General features: G+C 41.3%; 2 protein-coding genes across 5 annotated transcripts; one reads left to right on the top strand and one right to left on the bottom strand.

Moving 5' to 3' along the window:
• Positions 1-1,596: 1,596 nt before the first annotated feature.
• On the bottom strand, positions 1,597-8,343 carry leng9 (leukocyte receptor cluster (LRC) member 9). Of its 3 annotated transcripts, none has more exons than XM_088610474.1 (5): positions 8,129-8,343; positions 7,200-7,340; positions 5,397-5,505; positions 2,660-3,114; positions 1,597-2,374 (listed from the first exon to the last, which is right to left on the bottom strand). In XM_088610474.1, exons 2-5 carry the CDS (start codon positions 7,336-7,338, stop codon positions 2,172-2,174), a joined length of 906 nt encoding a protein of 301 aa, XP_088466600.1. In that variant the 5' UTR covers positions 7,339-7,340; positions 8,129-8,343; the 3' UTR covers positions 1,597-2,171. The 3 variants fall into 3 exon arrangements, with proteins under 3 accessions (XP_088466600.1, XP_088466583.1, XP_088466593.1); XM_088610457.1 differs by having other exon boundaries at positions 5,397-5,511; positions 8,129-8,339; XM_088610467.1 differs by having other exon boundaries at positions 5,397-5,511; positions 8,138-8,339.
• On the top strand, positions 8,257-20,325 carry LOC148676652 (uncharacterized). 2 transcript variants are annotated; one of them, XM_088610446.1, is made up of 5 exons: positions 8,257-8,280; positions 10,623-11,043; positions 13,109-13,272; positions 15,316-15,427; positions 18,231-20,325. In XM_088610446.1, the coding sequence occupies exons 2-5, from the start codon at positions 10,731-10,733 to the stop codon at positions 18,710-18,712; spliced, it is 1,071 nt and encodes a 356-aa protein (XP_088466572.1). In that variant the 5' UTR covers positions 8,257-8,280; positions 10,623-10,730; the 3' UTR covers positions 18,713-20,325. The 2 variants fall into 2 exon arrangements, with proteins under 2 accessions (XP_088466572.1, XP_088466564.1); XM_088610438.1 differs by lacking the exon at positions 8,257-8,280 and adding an exon at positions 8,940-9,111.
• Positions 20,326-22,324: the final 1,999 nt, after the last annotated feature.

Here is a 22,324-nt window from a genome sequence, read left to right as displayed (position 1 = left end):
TTTGTTTGGGGCTAAAAAGATTCACCTTAGCCTGTCATTCCTTTACTCTTGAAAATGTATCTGGTCGCTCTTCTCAGGAATTATTCCAAAGCAGAATATGCATATGGTTTTTGCATTGTGATGACCAAACATATACACAAAGTTCTAAATGAAATGTTAATGTGAAATGTACCGTAACCCATTATTTAAGCTCTGTACTTAATGTAAAATGACATTCCAACATAAATGGAATTTTATTTCATGGATGTCTTCCTCAATTTCAGATGCTGTCCCAATGGTTTTATCCAATCTATGGAAAGTAAAAATCTCCTATAATGAGCGCTTCTTTCTTTATAAACATGTCCCTGATTTCATGATATAAGCCTGCACTGTAATTGATGGCTGAATTTGGTGGCTCGTAGCAAACTTCTAACACTGAGCCCTTGGATTGGTTTATTGAAAGCCTAACCTATGAAGTTATTGAGGCCTTTGAATCATCTAAGCTGATTGTCTCAAATGTTCATGCCGTGTAGTGCCACACCTTCACCACGAATGTTATATTTGTCACCATGTTTCATTGATACCGATGGCAACATAAATTCTGCTAATGCTGAATGCTGTAATGCTAATGTAGTAATGTAATACGTCTGGCATTTTGGTTTAATAACCTGGCCCTTTGACATTTTGTCTTTACCCTGGGTTCTGTTTTTGACTCCGTTCCCTCTATATCTGCCTTTTATTCCTCTTCCATTCTAGTTTTTGAAAGGGTCTTATTTAGGTACTAATATAGTCAAAATAGTACAATAGTAAAAATACTATATCCAGACCTTTGCTCTAGAAATGTTTCTTGCAGTTGAGAAGCATTTCTCAGTGCATTACATCCCCATCCCTGTTTAGTGTTTCTGGATTAACATTTCATTTCATGCAGATATGTTTGGTCCAATTCAAGGCCTGTAAACAGACAGACAAGACTGGAAGCCGTTCCCAGGACTCCTCCCTCACAGACACTGGTAGGTGATTTGGCTTCAGGGGAAATTGGCCCTTGTGTGAGTGTGTGTGTTTTTATGGCTGCGTGTGCCTGTGATGGACTGGCCTCCTGTCTAGGGTGCAGATCTGTTTTAGACCCATTGCTTGCTGGGATAGGCTCTGGCTCCCCCACAACCCTGTACTGGATAAACCAGTTCGAAAATGACTGAGTTGAAGGAATACCATAAGTAAACAGTTGTAGGAGGAATTATCAAAAAGGAATTATTTATACCATAATGAAATCAACATATGAAAGCATGATGTGAAAACTGTCAAAAGAACAAGAGTCCTTACCCTAGTTAGAATGGATTAAGGGGAAAAGCCCCACAATGTCTGTATTAACCCTTCTCTATCTGCTCATCCAGTCATGAATGAATTATATATGCTAGAAATTATTTTCATTGCTACCGATATATGCCAGAGAGAAAATGGCTGAAGGGATCTTTTTGAGAATTATTTACACAGGCATTCTGTGGTTCTTGTATACCTGTGTATACGTTTGACAAAGAAAATGGTTCTTATGTAAAACCCCCATGCATAGATACCATATCTGTCAGCTATAATGCAATTATTTTAAGAAACACAATAATCTAAAATATTTAACATTTTAATTTTGATATAAATTCATACAGTATTTGCCATTTTAAATAAACCATTCACACATATACTCCCAATGATACAAGTCATTTTGAAATGAAAATCTAGAAATATTTCCTTTATATAAATGAAGCTGATTTCTTAAGGATGATTATAAATTTAGTGCATACATGCTCTTCTTTATATTGCTCAAAGGGTGACATATATATAGTATTCTTCATCTTAGTGTAAACATTTGGACTGTAGTGTAGGTTATATCCTTGTAAAGAGGACCCAAGAGGACAGACATCTCACTGAAGCTTCCACGAGAACTATTAACCTTCACACCATGAAATGAATTATTCCTTTTACAGAACAGCTTGCTTTAGTGAAAGAAACAGAATAGTTTATATAAGTTTCTGAGCAGAGGAATAGGGGAGGTGCTTCTAAATTATTTTAACTTAAGAGATCAGGGATGCTACAGTATCTTGCTTCTTATTTCCCCTTTGTGGGTTATGGGAATCTAGAAAAAAGATTCTCAACCATGTCGTTGAAGCAGATACCCAGGCCATCCTGAAATCAATTGAGTACTAAGTACCAGATGGGCTAGAAGGACCTCTTGTTTGTACTTGTTCTTCTGTTCCTTGAGCACTTTGTGGGAAATCTCCCATTTCATGCTGCTGGCTAGGCCTCGGCTGACCATCATTCCCTGCTTCCTGTGGGTCATTTCCTGCTTCATCCTGGTCACATGCCGTGGCTGGGTGGCTACTTCCTGCTTGCGGTTGGCCAGCCTCTGTGGAGGTATATTGAGATGCTTAAATCACAGCCTCAACTGACAAAGAAGTGACAAGAGATGAATGGAGCACAGCAAGCCAAGGAGACATATTTGGTCAGGGGTACACCGACACAGACACAGGGGCCCATGCACTCAAATTCTCCCTTCTTATTTTCATCTTCTGGGACAGGCAGAAAGAAAGTAAAATGTACAGCGGCAGGCAAGAGAGAGGTTAAGAGAAAGATGTGCATATTACAAAAACACCCAAAACGAAGCCCATTTCACTTTCTGCCCACTGCTCACCTGTAGCTTCATTCCCAAACGGGGGGCAGAGGGGACCCCCAGTTGACCCAAACACCCCGTCCAGTCTGCTCCTCCTGTCCCACACACGAGCCCCCCTGTAGGTGAAATACTGTATCCTGTGCCTGGGAAGGGCTAACTCCTCCGCGCAGTCTGAGCTGCACAGATCTGCATCCCATGAAAAGTCAGAGAAGGGGCGTTCAAGGACCCCAAGGAAGCGGTCGAGGTAGCCGACCCCGAACTGGGAGGGATCAACGGAGGGGTCCCATAAAATACGGCTAATGACGTCGTCGGCCGTTCTCATGGAGGGTTTCTTTCCTTGTGCCCCGCCGCTCTCCGGCTCTCTCTGCTGCCCTCTCCCCCCGCCCCCGCCTTTCCCCGTCCTGCCCTTCGGCAGGGGCTCGTCTTCTTCTCCACCCGCGCTGCCCCTCGGACCCTCGGGCGGTGTGGACGGGATGCTGTGGAGAGGGGGTGGGAGGAGCTGTTCAATCAACACATGCACTCCAGCCGAAGGAAAGACAGAACCCCAGAGACCCGCTCTGCCCTGAGCTCGTTCTTATCCAGCTTTCCTCTAGGATTGGTGAAAAGGTGAAAGAACGACCTTGGAAAAGAAAAAGGAGACAACTGAATACATTACTGTCTGCTTATGTTAATGATAAAATGAATGCATTTGGCTGACACTTTTATCCAAAGTGACTAACATTTGCACCCATTTATACAGCTTGGTCTTGTACATAGATTCACATCAGAACAGTACCTCACTCAAGGGTAGAACAGCAGTGTCTCACCTGGGGTTTGAACGCACAACCTTACAGTTAGGAGTCCAGCACCCTAGACACTGTTGCAACAATGTGTAAATGACCTCAATTGTCACTACATGTCAAATACTCTTTTATTTTTACTTTACTGTAGATCTGTTGCTCTTTGCACTTTTCTCTTACTTCTCTTACTGATACTGTCTGCAAATGTGACTAGTTTACTGATTACGTCCATCCATCTTCTAACTGCTTTATCTAGTACAGGGTCATGGGAGAGCTGGACTCTATCCCAGCAAGCAAAGGGCGCAAGGCAGGATGGATGGGACGTCAGTCCATTGCAGTAGTTTACTATTTCACATCAGCATCTAAATCAATTATATAAATTTGGAAGAGCAGTTCTGGTACAAAACCCTGTGGTAATTAAATTGTATCATCCAAATTGGAGCATTCTCTTCTTACTGTATCTGGATTCTATATTCTTTATCCATCTGTTCCCAATCCAAACACAAACATTCCCTGAAAAGCCTATCATCCCTAATATGAGAATCCTTTCTGTAGAACTTTCTCAAAAGCGTCTGACAGAGTCACTCTGCCTCCCACCCTCAAGCCCAACATACTTCCACAACAATTCCAGTGGTTCAAATGAGTTTTGAGGAAAATAAAATGTTAATATTTCCTTTTTAAGACTTCATTTTTCATGCCCTGGGTCCATTAGGTGTATCAGTGCTATTAACCTTTTCTATTTGTTCCCCACACTCTGTTTTACTCCTCTCAGGGAGCATTTTTCAGAAAAAATGTCAACCAATGCCCTTTACAACATCTTATTTTTCTGTTTGGTAAGTCTGTTACTCACAGATGTTTTTTCAAGTTACAAGTTTTCAAATTGAGGGTGGCTGCAAAGGGGGGTTAAATCATGAATAGCATCCCAAGAAGATGTCAGTCAGCCAATGTGCCAGTCATATAGTGTGTAGTCAGTCATAGTAGTAGTAATAATAATCATCTTAATTTTATATAGTGCCTTTAGAAGTGTCTTCTCAAAGCGTTTTATAGAAAGAAAAAATACACGATGTGAGGAGACAGCAGGACGACAGTTACAAAAAGGGTCTGGAATACAGTTGGAAAGCAATGGGGCAGATGCAGAACTGGTTAAATACAAGCCCTTCTAAAGAAGAAGTCTTGATTTGAAGTCTTGAGGGCTCAGGAAAGGTGACTCTCTGATATATTTTGGGATATAATTCCAGAGTTTTGGTTCATTGCAGGAGAAGGCCCTGATGCCCATAGTATCTACATGGGACAGACAGGAGATTGTCAGACAGGACAGACAGAATTGGAAGAACAAAGGTTGCAAGATGGGGAGTACAATGATAGTAAGTCAGACAGATACCAAAGATGCCCAGCCATGTAGAGCCTCATAGGTGAGGCATGAGGCTTTTGAAGTTAACACAAAACCTGATAGGAAGCCAGTGCAAGGACTCCAGGATAGGAGTAATGTGATCACTTGCACTAGACCTTGTCAGGCTGCTGAATTCTGGACATACTGAAGTTTGTTCAGTGTGGATTTTGATACCCCAACAAGTAGGGCATTACAGGAATCGATTTGAGAGAAGATAAAAGTGTTAACTAGCTTTTCAACAACATTTAGCAACAACATAGGATGTAGTCTGGCAATATTTCTGAGGTGGAAGAATGATGTTTTTTCCAATACGTTGCACATGAGGGTCAAACGTCAATCCTGGACCAAATATCCCCCTCAAGTTTTTCTATTTAGACTGAAATTCAAGTACAGTTCCATCCACAGATAGTTACTGCATTGGCTTTACACAGATGATGGGAGGTGCCTATAAGCATAACTTCAGTCTTATCGCAATTTAACTGAAGGAACTTTTAAATTGCTTAAAAAGGAAATCAGTTACATACACGTGTCAATCAATAATTGTCAGTAGCTGAATTAATCAATGAATGTGTCTGTTTGTTGGTCTGACCTGTGTGACCTCCAGCAGCGATTCCCAAAGTGACACTTCCCCTTCAGGAAGAACTGGCAGAGTCCTTCCTTCTCTGCTGTGTTGACATCCTCCCTCCTGTCATCACTTCCTGCAACTGCAGTAAAACATCCACTGCTAAGACCTGCATTGCTGTGCCTCTCCGTATATTGACGTGCCTGTGAGCTCGGCTGTATCTACAGTCAACCTTGCCCTCCTTCACGTTTCCATTACAGGTGAACTCTGCCCTAGCGAAATGAATGCTGTGCTCTGCCGGAATTATTCACCCTTTTCAATCCTTTAAAAAAAACGAGCTTTCGAAAGTTCTTCATGGATTTGTTTTAGAGGCGACTTAAAACATTCTGGAGATTTCAAACAGAAACCAAGCACTCCTGAGCAAATGAACAGTTTAATTATCACAGACCTCCGCTGCACAGGAAAAGAGATTCTGATTCATGGTCCTGAAAGCTGGGAGACTGACACTGGACGGGTATCACCAAGTACCTCGTCATGAAAGTCTCTCCCACTTCTGGGACCTGGATTTCCTTTTATACGTATATAGACGTATAAATATAACAAACATATGGGGGTAGATGTTAACTATTCCCAAGAAAGAGTTGAAGTAGTTGAGAATTGTTTTTAGAACACAATAAACAAATATTATTTTTTTTAACAAAAATGCTTTGGAGTAATTTAATAAGTATACTGTTCAAGCAAAGTAAGGAATGGTGATCTCTGATCCTGGAAAGAGTTCATGATTTCATATGTGAGGGTGTCTACTGCATTAAACTGATGATATTCTGAAGTGGGAAATGCTTCATTCTCTGTGGGACGGTACCTATAAACCCTGAGGGGCTGGGGCTCTCCAGGACCTTGTTTTAATAAGAGACGTGCACAAATACAGTATATATGTATACAAAAGGCATGTCACCCGAGACAGAAATGACAATGATAAGATAAAAAGTTCTATCTAGAATTTAACAGTATGAGCAATGAGAAGGAATAGATCTTCCCTACAACCAAGATGAACCAAGTTTTTGTACTCTAGTGGCACAAGTACAAGCCTCCCGCATGAGCCAGACCCTGCGCGCCATGTTGTGCCTGTGGCTGACTCCCTGGTGGATTGTCTCCCAGCCTCAAGCCTGTATCAAGCAACTTTGTGCCAAAGGCCGTCCTCTGCTGCTAGTTCAAAATTTCTTCTTCTCTTCCTCGGCAGCCTGACTGATGGGATACTTGGGGAATCTGAATCACAGCACTAATGTGAATGCAGTTCTCTCTCTCCCTTTCAGGATTTCATCCCTTTTGCTCATGAGGACTGACTGTAAACAGTGCCACTCCCTCCCCAGTTAAATACTCCAACTAACCAAAAGATCAGCTCCTGCTCTCCAGCACAGTTTTATCACACTGTCTAGATTTTAGACAGTGGTGGAGCAGTGGTTCTGTGGCTAAGGATCTGCACCTGTGGCTGGAAGGTTGCTGGTTCAAATCCTGAGGCCGGCAGATGAATCCTACTCTGTTGGACACCTGAGCAAGGCCCTTAACCCCAACTGCTCCAGGGGTGCCATATAAATGGCTGACCCTGCACTCTGACCCCAAGCTTCTCTCTCTCCCCGTCTATGTGTCTCATGGAGAGCAAGTTGGGGTATGTGAAAAGACACATTCCTAATGCAAGAAATTGCATATGGCCAATAAAGTGATTTTATCTTATTTTAGAAGGGGAAGACAAGATTTCTGTAACTCTCTCAGCACACAGAAAGAAAGAGGAAGGTCTCTTCTTCAGAACCTGTTCCTATGATACAGGTTTACCTTTCTTGTCACTTGGTGACATTTCACGTTTGTTTCCCTCATTTCCTGTCCCTGCTCCCACACGCTGGCAGTCAGAGTTGTTGGGCTCTGGCTCCGTACTGGACTCTGCAGAAGGTAAGGACTGTCCGTCTGCCGCCATCGCTGGAAAACACAGAGCAGGATTTTCTGCACAAACCTCTCCCAAAGAAGGAAATACATTCACCATCAAAAGATCACTTACAGCAGCCAAGCTCTTAATCACTGATCACTGATCTTAATCACTGATGTACAAATATGCCCCAAATAGTAAACTAAAATTTGCCTTCAGTTCAAATGTCAGGAATGGGATTTGTCATTGGTATCAAGCCTGTTCCAGTTTCTGAGTTTCAGAACTGCCCTCATTCAGGTGTGCTGCCTGAAACGTAACCAACTGTATCTCTGCAGAAGGACAAAATGCTCATGTTGTGTGTCTGATAGTTACATCCTCACTGATCAACAGGTGGGAGCTGTTCAGTTAGAATCAAAAGCCCACAAGTTGAGCAGAGGCTGTTTATAGTTCTGCATGTCCATACTACATGGAACCTTTGTTCTTGAAGTTAGATATCTTGATCACGTAGGACTAACCGTAGAAAAAATTAAATAAGACTAAAAATAAGTAAGTAAACGAATAAGTCACTATTAGCATTGGAATTGTCAAGTAAGCTTGGGTGAATACTAGCAGACACAGTGTTCCTCTAGAACCAGGGTTAAACACACTGGTAAAGGTTATAATACTGTACAGAATAAAACTGCAATAAACATTTTGAGTTTTTCACTGACCGAATCACAAGACAATAACATTGTATACAGAGAAGGAATATAGGAAATACGATTCTATTGTCCTATTGATAAAAAAAACACACAATCATTTGAATATAATTATTGTTTCAAACAACGAAAAAATATTTTACCAGGCTTACTTCACTACTTCAGCTAGTGGCGACTTCCGTGTTTTCCTGTCTTTGATCCCGCAGCCGTGGTGATCAATGAGTCGGAGAGTCAGAGTACCGGGCGAGGCTGAGCGAGGCGGATTGTGTGATTTGTAGTTTTGCAGCGCAAAAGGGTTAGTCCGCTCGGCGACAAGCTTTTTAGCATGTTTGTATTTTTCGTTCGTCTCTTAATAATAAAAACTATTACCTGTCTGTTGTTACTTGCACTGGCTTTAGTACGGATCCACTGATGCCGACAAATGATTTTCTCATTTTCCACGATCCCCTTCTGAAGGAGGAGGACTGAACAAAGTGTGATCGTTAGCTCCAGGGCTAAATCGTCCTGCGCTTAGCGCTGCTAGACACAGGACCTTCTGCACTCGTCAGCTTTGATGACCGATTGTATCATATACAATGATGCGATTATGTGTCAGCACATCGGTAGAGTCACATTTCAGGGTACAGATGATCTAGATGCGTCTATTCCCAGAAAACCGTTTATTCTCCGTCTGTGTGTTCCATAAAATAAGTAAATCCATTAAAATTTACAGTGCCTGAATGTAAATGGCAATGAGACCCCAACATTTTAAGGGATTAAATTCTGCGATTGTACTCCAGTACATGCCCTGCTGCACAAGTGAATCTACAGGTTGTCGTTATTTGCTCTCAATTGATTTTCTTGGTTAAACAGCTATGCAACGCCATACTCGCTACCAATTTAAAAGTAATTCAAAAAAGTAAGAAAATATTGCAATTGAAACGATAACGATGCGATAAACGAAAGTGACGAGGAATGGAGAAGACTAGGAGTGCCAGAAAACCTTTAGCAATCCCTGTCCTCCATTGGAGCGCAAGGAGTTCGCTGTGTTTGTGTCTGGGAGGCTTCCGTAAGTCAAGCGGTCATTCAGGCTCCGGTTCGGTGCTCGTGCCCGTCTGCGCGCCGTGGCCCTGTTCGTATGTTGTCGGTGAGTTCTTTGTGCAACATTTGTTTCTTATTTACTGCTGCGGTTTGCTTCACTCCAAAATCTCTAAAATATTCTCTAAAGGCTTTTGCATGATCGTTTACTGTTAATTAAATATATAATCAACAAAAACCTGAGTCTGAAATTGAAACTATGATATTCAGCGGAGCACTCGCTAAAACCCATTTCAAGCCTTCCGGATAGCTCTTGTAGTCACGTTAATGTGAAGTTTGTGGATACTGTTCTAGATCCATAAATAAGATCAGCTTTTATTTGCTTAGATGTGATAGTTAAACGCACGTTTGGTTAACTATGACTTGGCTAGTAGTTAAGCATTTTTTATTTTTAGACATTCTGAAAGTCGATGTAGAGCAGCAAAAGGTTTAGCGTGGTTTAATGCGCTTAAACTCAAACCAGCTGTGCAATCTGTCCGGTATCTATCGTACCATTCAATACAAAAGAGATAAGGGGGAGGGGCTGATTTCCAGAGATCCCGTGTGCAGCACATATGTATGAGTGGTCTTGTGTTCGTTCAGCACCTGCTGCTACGTATGACTACTTAAATTACTGTAACATTTTTCGTTTGACAGACCTTTGTCAGGTGCATCTGTAGTTCAAACCATGCTGTAAAACAGTTACAGTGCGTACAGTGGTTAGGGTCAAACCGGAGAACAGTCCTACATTAGAAATCTAGGACCGTGTAACGCACCGTAATCATCTGTCTCGTTGAATGGGAAATATGCCTGATGTTGAAACCACTAGAAAAGTCCGAACTAGCCAGCCCAGAATTTCATCGCTTTTTTGATAAGGACATTTATTCGAAGTTCACTATGCTTAAATGACCTTATTGCCATCACCCTATTTGTGAGCCAAACAATTTCCACTACTATTCCAAGAAATTGGGATTCTCAATAACAAAGCATGTTAGTCATGTAAAAAAAAGCGCTGAGATTTTTTTAAATCCATGTGGTGTGGATTTGTATTTTCATTGCAAGTGATTGCTATGTCTATAATGTTGGGAAGTCAATCTTTTAATTTCTAGCCATGATCAGGTGGAAAATCCAAGACATAGCTTCCCAACACTGCAGAAGTTGTACTGTCTTCATGCATATAGTGTGGTCTGCATGTTTAGTCTGTCAGACCTAAGCTTTGTCAGAGGTTTTCTGATGATTCTTAAGAAACGGTTATGTTCTGAATTAATGTATTTGCATGCAATAAGTCATATCATTTAGACATTGTGCTGCATGACTTTGGGTTATGACTAATATTTTTGTATTATTCTGTTTTATATGTAGCATTTTGATTATTTTTAAGGATTTTAAAACCAAGTTTTATGACAGAGTGTTGTGTGAATTTGCCTATTTGTCTGTTTGACAATGTTGTATCTTGGTTAGCTTTGTGTGTTGTTTTATTGTGACACTAATTGATCTATTCGCTTGCGAGCTTTGCAATAAAATAACATTTCTTTCAAAAGTTCCTGGAAAGAAAAAAACAGGAGTGTCTTTCCTCCCCAGGAAGGGCTCTTCTAAGCCGCCACACCCCTCCCGAGAGAACAGTCCCCCGTGGTAGAAGTGAGAGAACTCTTGAGGACACCTGAAAGAGCCATCTCTGGATCCCACACAATGGCGGACTCTGTGACAGCTTTCCAAACCCAGCTCACAGCCGTTATGGAGGTCCTGGTAAAAGCAGCCGTCTGTGAAATTACCAAACTCGTCAAAGGCAGCTTTACCGATTTTCACGTCAAAATAGCCCAGAGTAAGAGAGAGAACGAAGCTCTGAAAATGAGGTTGCGGATACTGGAGAAGGAGTTGAGAGCACACCAAGAGTACGGGATAATCCCAGTGGGAAAGAATGCATGGTGTGTGAGGAGTCGCAGTGTTGGAGTTCAGGATCCGGAAGAGGGAAAATGTAGAGAAGTCAGAGGAACGCTAGCAGGTAAGTCAGGGTGGATGTCATGGGATTGCTGGGATTGGCTACAGGGATCACTCTTTTGTTACTATACTTATGGTATTAGAACTGACAGGGAGAGAGAGGATTAGTTTTTTCAGGTTTTTATTTAATCTCTCTATTCTAGTTTCTGTACTGCTACAGAGAAACCTAATTGTAAATAAAATTATTCAGTTAATGTAATATACCTTTGTTAGGAGCTCCACCTTTTTGATTAAATAACGTTAGAACTATACTGATGGAAAAAAGAAATGCAACATTTTCTGGCATGGGAATACTATAGTTATAGCTTATAACCTTCACAAAAAGTTGTCAATTTGTTTTAAGCCCTCTGACCAGCAATACAGCTTGTACAGTGAGGCATTGCAACTTGCCAATCACGCAAAAGCTCATTAGGTGCACTTTTACCCAGTGAGGTCCAGGTGGAAAAATGCCTGATCAGGTCACCTTTAAAAAGGTCTTAATTCAAAACTGCAAGAAAAAGGCCACACTTAGTCAGTTTTCTGTGCATTCCATAATGCCTCGAATGTCACCAGAAGCAAGGGAGAGGGCCATTGGCTTGCTGCAGGCAGGCATGTCATGTGCCAGCATTGCCAGACACTATGGAGTAAGCCACTCCACTGTGCCCCAACTGCAGAGAAGGTTTCAGCAGACCAGTAGGACAGATGACCTTCCAAGATCAAGTCGCCCTCGAGTGACCACACCAGAGCAGGACAGACACATCAGACTGGTCCATCTGAGAGATTGTTTCAGATCTGCCACCCGTATTGCTGCTGAAACTCCCGGCAGACACAATGCCTGCAACAGTGACAGGACAGTGAGGCTCCATGCTGCTGGCCTTAGAGCAAGGCGACCTGTCAGAGGCCCTCTGCTCACACCTCCTAGATGTCACACCCAACTGGCTTGGGCATTCATTAATGCATTTAGCATATCATAGTACGATTTTCATTGCTAAAAATAAGCCCATTGGTTTTAGTTGTGTCAGATGGGTAATATAATTTGACAAAGGATTTAATTAAGATTTCTAAACCAGATGAAATGTCATTTTTGAATCTTTCCTGGTTCTGAAAATATCAACCTTTATAAAAGAATCTTTAAAAATATGATTCTTGTGATGGGCAGAATTGAATTTTCAGGTGATATGCATAACAAATTGACTTTTGCTCTTGTCGCTGAGATGCAATCCGTATAGCTTGTTGAACTGAGAGGGAATGAATTTAGAATAAACAGCTAGTCTGTGCTAATCAAGGCATTTGATCTGGTCCAAAACAATTTAGTCAAAAATGGATTGATGATTGCCTTTTAACCTGCAAAAGTAGCTTCTGTATCCCAAGGCTAACAGTTTAGATCACTTTCATACAATTGTAATTTTTTATTGCCATTCAGACTATTTTCTGATTTTGCTGTTTAGAGGTAGATGTTCAAACTATATTCTATATTGTTTCTGTTTACTAGCAACTTAAACCAATACAGCAGAAACTTTGGCATTTGGTGAGGAGGGTGGTGTAGTGAGAGGTGAGAGCCCGAGAACAGGAAGGGGCAGAGAGGCTGAGACAGCAGGTAGGGAGGACGAGTGGTTTGAATTGCTGCTGGCAGTAGGGAGCCAGCAGGCAGGCTGCGAAAGACAAGGTGAGCTTCTGGAGTGGGTGGATAGTGTTGGCAAGGAGGCCAGGCGAGTGCGAGGCACTATAGTCCACGCAGCAGAGTATTTGTGTCTGGACTGACTAGGAGCTGCGTAGAACAGTTGGTAAGGAAGGGGCAGATTCTAAAGGGCTTCGCACAAGAAAAAGTGACAGGAGATGTCGGAGAGCAAGTGGGACTTTTTTTTTCCTTGTCCGTTTCCCAGAGTTTTGTTACTCGTTCTTGACAAGATATTTCTACCTGCTGCTCTGTCACCTGACTTGCACAGACGGTTGTAAAGTTGAAGAAAAACCCTTCCCGATTAAATGCTGTCTGTCACAGAATTAGCAGTTGCAGTGGTGTGTGGTTTTTTTTTCCAAGACCTAAGCTGCTCAGTCTGTGGCTCAGGACAGAGTTCGGTGTCTCTCTGCAGGGAGGAAGGGAGACGCTTGTTCTGTTGTGCCGAACGTCTCTGACAGACAATTGCGTAGCGCCGCAGAGTGGAAAGGGAAGGAAGCTGCTCGGGCTGCGACTGACGACTCTGAGCTGGATCCTGCTTTCTTGACAGAGGTGGAACCTGCCTTCATTAAGGAGGAGGTGAGCAGTCTGGAGGAAACGCCTCCTCATTACAGGGGAAGTTCCTATTCGTTTGTTCTTGTCTGGATGACCAATAGCATTTCTGTACTGTCCCACACAAACATGGTGACTCCTCTTCAAGTAACCAGTCCCCTGGCATGGTAATTAAATGGGTAGAGGCAGCTGACACCACCCCATTCGTTTGTGGAATGGTGTTATAAAAATTCAGCACCAGACAGATGGAGTAGCAGAGATCTCCATTCTGTCATTTAAAAGAAAAGCCTTTCACTGCAGCAGGTGCTTTGTCATGTCAGTATGAGCTTGCAAGAAGAGCATTGGGGGAGGTTCTTGATCTGTGCAGCACTATGCAGTCCATCGATCACTACAAGTTGAAGTCTGTAGCAGACCATCACACTTGGACTCCCCATTGATTCTGGAGAGGTGGCGTGTCCTGTGATCATGGCCTGTCATTGATGGATTGTTGTAATGTTGTGCCAAGCTAGGAACAGATGGCAAAGCGACAGTGTGCTGTAATCCATCCTCAAATATGCTGATGTCACAAAGGTGGTGTTCTCTTGATGAGCAAGATATATTGGAACTTTTCCATATTTACTTGCTAAACTTTAAACAGATTCAAATCACCTCACCACCTGTGCCCCATAAATTATCTCGGTAAAGAGGTGATTTAATGCTTATGCAGCAAAGTCACTTGAGTGTTTTGTGGTCCGAAAGGGCAATCAAAATTATGCCAAACCATTTAATAAAGATCCAAATTCAATTTGCTTCATATTTCTAAAAAAACATGCATATGGATACATTTCCGTGGATGTAAAATATCTATAGATCGTTTAATTTTATTTCAAATTCCCCAGTAAATTAAAAATCATATGTAACAATTTGTCAGGCTTTAATGATGGAACTATGTGCTTTCAATTTCATTTAAATTTAAATTAAATTAGATTATTGTCCACAGATCTTCTGCATTAGATTAGCAAATATTTATTTATTGGTAGATAAGGAATTTTAAAGTTACTGCTGTAGACTTTTTGCTGTGAAAGTCTCAACACAGGAATATGTTTATGATGACCTTTTTAGCAGCTTCTTTAGCAGAAAGTATACTAATGGAAAAAAGAAACGCAACACTTCCACCTCCACACTCTGGCCCTACCGTCTGTGTGGAACAGGCTGAAGAGTGACTCATCCGTGAAGAGGACCTGATGCCACTGCTGACAAGTCCATCGCAGCCTCTGTCTGGCCCAAGCCAGTTAGGTGTGACGTCTAGGAGGTGTGAGCAGAGGGCCTCTGACAGGCCGCCTTGCTCTAAGGCCAGCAGCATGGAGCCTCACTGTCCTGTCACTGATGCGGGCATTGTCTGCAGTAGGGGTGACAGATCTGAAACAATCTCTCGGACCAGTCTGATGTGCCTGTCCTGTTCTGGTGTGGTCACTCGAGGGCGACTGGATCTTGGATGGTCATCTGTCCTGCCAGTCTGCTGAAACCTTCTCTGCAGCTGGGACAAAGTGGAACAACTTACTCCATAGTGTCTGGCAATACTGGCACATGTCATGCCTGCCTGCAGCTCGCCAATGGTCCTCTCCCTTGCTTCTGGTGACATTTCAGGCATTATGGAATGCACAGAAAACTGCCTAAGTGTGGCCTTTCTGTTGCAGCTTTGAATTAAGACCTTTTTAAAAGTGACCTCAGGCATTTTTCCACCTGGACCTCACTGGGTAAAAGTGCACCTAACGAGCTTTTGTGTAATTGGCAAGTTGCAATGCCTCACTGTACAAGCTGTATTGCTGGTCAGAGGGCATAAAACCAATTGACAACTTTTTGTGAAAGTACATAAGCTGCTATAACTATAGTATTCTCATTCCAGAAAATGTTGTGTTTCATTTTTCCATCAGTATATTTTTTTCTTTATCATTTTCACATAGTTCTTTTTTTATGATTGTTTGTATTCTGCTTTCAATGGCGTGAGATTGCACTCTTTTTAAAACAAATGTAATGATGAAAAGAATTGGGGAGCCTTTGAGTGTAAACCCTCACACTCCTCTGTTACAGTCTACGACGATGGGGGAGCACAGACCTGACTTACTAGTTACTGAAGACGAAAAAGCAGAGGACAAATTGACCAACAGTCACCTACAGAGAGGACTGAAAATCAGTAGGAAAGGTAATTTAACAGATTATGTTTTAGAAGAATAAGCTACTAGAATTTTTAAGATTAATAAAAGATTAAAGATTGTGCATACCTTAAGACACACTGCTGTCAGATTGGTTAATATGGGTATTTAGAGTATAAGAGTAGGTTAATGTTTATGTATACACACAGACACAACACTGGACATTAGTGGGATAAGGAATCAGAGGGAAGACATATGACATCACCATCTTGCAGGTGCACCTTCTCACCTCAGGGTCACTGATGCTGGACGCCATGCAGTCCCGGACTGACCGAATCCACTTAACCCTTGCACAGATTAGCCATTTGTGCCCTGTCTCTTACATATTCCTGTCACAACTGGCTAATGACAGAAGAAGCTACCTTTAGACTGCAGAACCCTTGTTTGAAAGTTTGTGCAAAAAAACAGCTTAAATTTCCTTTAGCTTTAGCATTTGTGGTGTGTTTGTTGTTTCACACTGTCCTTTTAACCTTGCTTTTTGCCAGTTTTGTTTCCCAGTTAAAAAATCTATAACATCTACCAATCATAAAACAAGGCAAACTGTTGTTCACTTATCACACTTATCTGTCTTATCTGACACTCGGGCATAGATTCTAGGTGATCTAAGCTAAAGTCTTATCAAATTTGCATTTCGATTCTGTAATTTACAGATGGATATATAAAGTGGGTATAGAAAGTCACCATCCCGTTTCAAAATGTTCACCTTTTATTGCCCTAAAGCCCAAAAAGAAGACCAAGTCAGACCTTTTCCAGTTATATTTACAGATTGTACCTTGCAACATCCAAGTGAATAAAGCACAATTTCTGAAAAATAAAAAAGTTGAATAACTGGGTTGGATAAGAGAACACCCCCCTGAGTTAATACATAGTGGAAGCACCTTTTGCTTAAATTACAGCCTTGAGTTTGTTTGGATACATCTCTACCAACTTTGCACACCTAGAGGGAGGAATATTTGCCCATTCCTCCTTACAGAATTGTTCACGTTCAGTCAAACTGAGTGGTGACTGTTGATGGACTGCCTCCTTCAAGTCATTCCAAACATTTTTGATGGGTCGGGGCTCTGACTAGGCCACTCAAAGACATTCACCTTCCTGTCCTTCAGTCACTGTACGGTTGCTTTGGCAGTGTGCTTTGGGTCATTGTCGTGTTGAAAGGCAAACCATCTTCCCATTTTCAACTTCCTGGCTGAGGGCTGCAGGTTTTCTTTGCCTGTATTTTGCACCATCCATCTTCCCTTCTATCCTGGCATGTGCCCCAGTCCCAGCTGAAGAGAAACACCCACAACAGTTTTACTGTAGGAATGGTGTTCTTTGGATGGTAAGATGTGTTGGGGTTTTGCCAGATGTACCGTTTAGCATTCCGGCCAAAAAGTTAAAATTTTGGTCTCATCTAACCACAGAATCTTTAAGGTGCTTTTTAGCAAAACATAAATGAGACTTGATGTGGCTTTTTTTAAGGATTGGCTTTTTTCTTGCCACCCTCCCATACAGGCCAGATTTGTGGAGTGCTTTTGATATTGTTGTCACATGCACACAATGACAAGTCTTTGCCGCGCAGACCTGTAAAAGTTGCCATCGGCCTCTTGGTAGCCTCTCTGATCTGTCTCCTTCTTGCTCAGTCATCCAGTTTGGAGGGACAGCCTGATCTAGGCAAGGTCTGGGTGGTGCCATACGTCTTCCACTTCTTAAGGAAGTGATGGTCTTGACTGTGCTCCATGGGATACTTAAAGCCTTTGAAATCTTTTTGTACCCATCTCCTGACTTGTGCCTTTCCACAACTTTTATCTCAAAGTTCTTTTGAAAGCACCTTTCCACCCATAGTGGAAATCTTTGCTTTGAAATTCTACTTCCAAGCAGCAGAATCCTCTAGAAACAGCTGCTTTTATTCTGAACTAATCAAAATCACCACAATTGATCACAGGTGGGAGCCAATTAGGTTGTTGTGTGATCTGTAAGGTGATTGGTTATACCTGAGCAAGTTTACAAATGCAATTGTAAGGGGGGTGTTCTCTTATCCAAATAAAATTCCAACAGTAAAATACCTTAATTAATTTTCAGAATGTTTTAGAATTCATTCCTCAAAATTGATAGTAATGAGAAAGTTCATAAAATAATTAAATTAGCATTTCTACACATTTAAATACTTGCTGCTAATTCCTGGTGTCTAAAATTCCCCACCATTCCTAATTTACCTTAAGAATACTGAATTTTCATTCATACTACTCGTGCATATTCATGATAAATAGCTTATTTAACATAGTGCAGTAGTTAAGATGTGTAAACATTGTGAACTGTTGATCAGCACAGCAATAAATGTAAATTTCAATTTTTAAAAAGCAGCATTTCAGTGCTTTTTCTATTGTTAGGCTTTTACAGCCAGGGGACATTTTCTTTGCATTTGTAGCACTTGAATCAATCGCTGCATATTTTGCTGATGTGGGGTTAAAAATAAGAAGTATGTTTATCAGCAAAAAATTACTTGGTGAGGTTGAAAGAAAAAAGCAATTGATAAATTGGCTTCTATTCTAGACATAATGGCTGCCTATTGCATTATAAAGAGAGGATAACAACATACTACAAATAAGTAATGTTATGTAATAGTTCCACCAAGTATTTTGATCATTTATGGTATGTATGGCCTGCTTGAAGTACATTTAAATCAAATACAATATGGCCCACAATAAAAAATGAGTTTGACCCCCTCTTATTTCTGGCATACTGCAGAAATATTACGGTTAATGTCATTTTTAATGCTCCTTTCATAGGATTTTTTTTCTCCACATTTTGTCCAAGGGGTTGTAGAAGCCAGTGCTGCTTGTGAAGATGGAGCAAGGTCTCCTGTTGGGCAGCAGGAGTGGGGCAGGGAGAAGCTTGGTGAACAGCACAGGACCGGGCAGGTTGAAGACGAGGACGTGGCAGAGTCTGCTGCAAACCACCAGGGCTGCTATGAGTGTGCCCAGTGTGGGAAGAGATTCACCCGATCGCGGTATCTTAAAATGCACCAACAGATTCACAACCGAGACAAACCACACTCCTGTGCCCAGTGTGGGAAGAGCTTCAATCACTTAGTGAACCTTAAGACCCACCAGCGAATTCATACGGGGGAGAAACCACACTGTTGCAACTACTGTGAGAAAAGTTTCAGCCAGTTGTCCAACCTTAAAAGACACCAGCGACTTCACACGGGAGAGGCACCGTATTGGTGCATACAGTGTGGAAAAACCTTCATTCAGCTTGTAAACCTCAAGGCGCACTTGCGAGTTCACACTGGATAGATGTTGACCTGCTGCATTCGGTGAGAAGGATTTCCTTTCGACTCGCAGGCAGCCACTGAAGGAGTGGGATCTTGCCATCAGACGTGAAGTCAAATGTAAATACAAACACTTCCTGTTGTTGAGTTTGTGAACTTCCAAATGCAGAACGTTCACTGCCCAACTAAATACAAATGCAAATATGTGACTTACTGTTACATACAACAGACATTGATTGTTTAGCCAGTTCACATTTTGGCATAGATTGTAATTAATATCAATTTACAATCTATGTACAATTAAATGTATCTCTTGCCTTGATCCCAGGAAATTTGCAGGAAGTACAGTTTATACAACAGCAGTAACAGTTGTAGTTAATAGGTACTAGGCATGTAACAGTGTGTGCAGTGAGCAGTTCAGTCTTTTACTTGTTTTGATGGTTGCTTCTGACAAACCTAATATGTTTGTAAGGTGTAGTCTGCACCTTTCAGGACTGTTGCATTTGCAATACTTAAGCAGTTTTCGCTGTTGAAGTACAGTAGTATCTTTAACCCGTCTTTGACAGGTGTGGCTCCCATGTGTTTTGAAACATTCCTGATTGGCTTTTAATAGCTAGGCTTTTACAATCTGAGCCTCCAAATATTATCGACACAGGAAGGAGCATGATAAAGTGAGTCAAATGCCTGTTTCATTCCCCTGCAAAAAGTTCAGAGAGCTTCCTCTTTCTGGGATTATGCAAACCTTTTCAGCTGCAGTTTTGAGAATAAGGTCCTCGTCTGTGTGGTGCTTTGTGTGCAAGACCTACTCCTCTAACTTGAAATAATGATGAGGACTGAAACTGCTCTGAATAAATCTTGTCCTTTATAGGGCAACTTTATGTAGAGTTTTGGAAGGCTGCTGCTTCTTAATTTCGTATTAGGTATTGGGGTATGGATGGTATACCAGTATGATGATGTAGAGTGGTTTAAGACTATGAATTAATGAAACCATAAAAAATTGTAACACCATATTTAACATGATTGTCATTACTAAAATGTATTGCAAGTCTCTTTGTGAAACCATTTAACTAAATGCAAAAGTCAACTTTGCCTTCATCCACTAAAACAATGTCACAGTATGACTAAAGTGAATCATAAAATAATTTTAACCATTTACTGTACCTCCGGTAGGGAGGGTTTGGTCATCTTCTGGAGATTGATTGGTTAGAAAAAGTTAATGTAGTAAAAGCAATAGCACCTCTTACTGCTGAAGCTACATCTTGTGGTTGCAGGCAATGTAAACAAGTTTGCACACTTCATGGACTATCATGACACAACTGTCATGTTTACAATGGGGCTTCAGCGAGGATACCGTAGAATAGTGAGTTAGTAAATCTCAGTGGTGTATTTTGGCTTTATTTTAATGAACATTTGTTAAAATAAGTGAACTACAAAATACAGTTTTCAAATAAATTCATGTGAATAACTTGCAGGTGTAAGATGTTGTACTTGGAAGAATATAACAAGCACTTAACTATTTCCTTATTTGTCAGAGACTCTAAATACAAGACTTAAGCTAGTATATTACACAATGTGAAAGTCAGTGGCGGAAGACCACTACAGAAGAGCTGTTACTCTAAATAAACAAATTGAATTGTTTTCAACTGTTTCATTGGAGAGCACGAACATGAGGACGCCTCCTATAGTTGAATATTGTGTTACACTGTACTTTGCTGTTGCTGACTATGTCAAGAGTATACTGACTGGGTTGTGCGTTGCTGATTGGGGGAGAACAAATGTGATAGCAACACTGAGCTGTGTCTTGCTTCACATTTGCTAATTTGGTGAATATTGGCCTGATAGTGGTGTCCGATACCCAGTAATGAGTGCTGTTAAGAACTGGGGTCCAGTCCTGCCCCAATAACAGGTCACAGGGAATGCCAGTTCCAACTTAATATTGCTGGTTGTCTGGGCATTTTTCGGATTCTGTTATGCCTGCAAAACCAGTTGTTCATCAGGTTCGTGAGACTTGAAAGTTTGCTTAAAACCTCATTTATCTTCCAACCTTTGTTGAACGTATCTTTTATTACCAGTTGTGATGAGTACGCAAAGTGGTTGCAACTGAAAATGGGCAGTGCTGTGCACTGTGCGATCCTATTGGGTTCAGTATAAAGATCAGAATGGCTTTAACAATCAGTTGACTTTCAGAAGGTTTTAAAAAATTAAGGACTACTTGTAATGACTTAAAAATCTGTCGCTTGAAAGGTGTTGCAAACCTGCTAGGCTCTTTTTATGTTGTCCTGGGAAATCATCCTTGGACTTTTAATACTTTCTATTTTATGCCTTTATTACTTTTGAATTCATGTTTTTATCCACTTTGTAAAATATGAAAGGAATTTAATGTTGTAAAAGTGATCTATATTCGTAGATTTGGGAATCACCAGTGAGTTGTTGTCCTGGTCTTAGGTTCTTAGCCAGGACTAGGAAAACAAAACAAATACGAAGTAACAATTCCCAGTTTGCCTATTCAGACAGTTGAGATGGAAAGGAGTGGTGTTTCTGTTGTTGTTCTGCAGTACTCTTCTGCTGAATGTCTCGTGATTTACAGGACTCCTAATGGTCGTGCTAGCTCACTGAACATCAAAAACATCCCGTTTGTGCACTGAAATGTGAGAAAACCCACATTCTTGTAAATTCCTGCTTGGGATAAGTCACAGGTTCTTACATTTAAGGGGGAGACTTCTTCCCCTATGGGCTTTTAACTCTATTCAGTCTCCATGGAATTAAACTGCTGAACCACTAAAAAGTGAAATCCTTTGCTTTGGTGAAATTCTTACAAAGGGGGTTTAATGAAAGTTTGGGAACAATGATTGCAACCAAGTTCCCCTTCATCTCTGCTGTTCTTACTTGTAATCCTCCATGATACCACTTCTCGAAATGCTATAAAAATACTAAAGATATAGATCTCCTGTGTGGTTTACACACTAGCAAGTATTCTTACAATCCTCGACGCTTTCACTGTGCTGTGAAAGAGTAATGTTTCCTACCCATTTGTCTGATCATCTTACTTTCTTCCTCTATGTTCTTATTCTGCTCTCTTGTTCTGTTCACTCCTCCCCCACTGTTCCAAATCCTAAATCCCCCGAGTCTCTGTTCCCAGGTATATCCCCTTCCACTATGCCACTAAATTTAATTTCTGCTGTGTCCTGGTGGCTGGTGTCCTATCTGGTGTCTTTTGTATCTCCTGCTCTAGGTTCCTTGCTCTTGGCCCCTGCTGCTCCTCACACTGCTGGGTCTGATGTTTCTATTGAAATGCTGAAAAGCAAGACGTATGTTATGAGAACTTTTCTGTCGAGGGATAGAGGGAAATTTGCAGAAAAACTGGAGGCTCAAACGACATTCCCAGCAGAGAAGCAGCTCAAAGGGCACACCTGTTTTTTGTATGAAACACTAGCAACCCCAGATCAATAATGATTATTCCTCTCTCTAGTGAGCTGTAATCTGAGTAAAGGATTTTCACAACTGGTAACGTTTCTCCACTTGTAGGGCTTTTTGAACTGGGTTGAAGACACGAGTCTTCAATAATGGAGAATGGAATGCACTCCCAAGCCATGTTTTTAAATAAGACAATTCTTCCAAATAAGACAATAAATTATAC

This window comes from Lepisosteus platostomus, chromosome 2 (assembly GCF_059453375.1).
Source record: "Lepisosteus platostomus isolate fLepPlt1 chromosome 2, fLepPlt1.hap1, whole genome shotgun sequence".
Taxonomy (NCBI): Eukaryota; Metazoa; Chordata; class Actinopteri; order Semionotiformes; family Lepisosteidae; genus Lepisosteus; species Lepisosteus platostomus.
Note: the sequence above shows the minus strand (reverse complement) of the source record. Positions and strands in the feature narration are given on the sequence as shown.

What these genes read in the sequence shown, in the direction of transcription:
- LOC148676652 (XM_088610446.1), top strand. Translation starts at nt 10,731, where the DNA reads ATGGCGGACTCTGTGACAGCTTTCCAAACCCAGCTCACAGCCGTTATG. An exon ending in AGTCAGAGGAACGCTAGCAG is followed by an intron (nt 11,044 to 13,108) that starts GTAAGTCAGGGT and finishes GTCTCTCTGCAG; the next exon opens with GGAGGAAGGGAGACGCTTGT. An exon ending in CTGCCTTCATTAAGGAGGAG is followed by an intron (nt 13,273 to 15,315) that starts GTGAGCAGTCTG and finishes CCTCTGTTACAG; the next exon opens with TCTACGACGATGGGGGAGCA.
- leng9 (XM_088610457.1), bottom strand. Translation starts at nt 7,338, where the DNA reads ATGGCGGCAGACGGACAGTCCTTACCTTCTGCAGAGTCCAGTACGGAG. An exon ending in GTCACCAAGTGACAAGAAAG is followed by an intron (nt 5,512 to 7,199) that starts GTAAACCTGTAT and finishes GTTTTACTGCAG; the next exon opens with TTGCAGGAAGTGATGACAGG. An exon ending in GTTTGGGAATGAAGCTACAG is followed by an intron (nt 2,375 to 2,659) that starts GTGAGCAGTGGG and finishes ATACCTCCACAG; the next exon opens with AGGCTGGCCAACCGCAAGCA.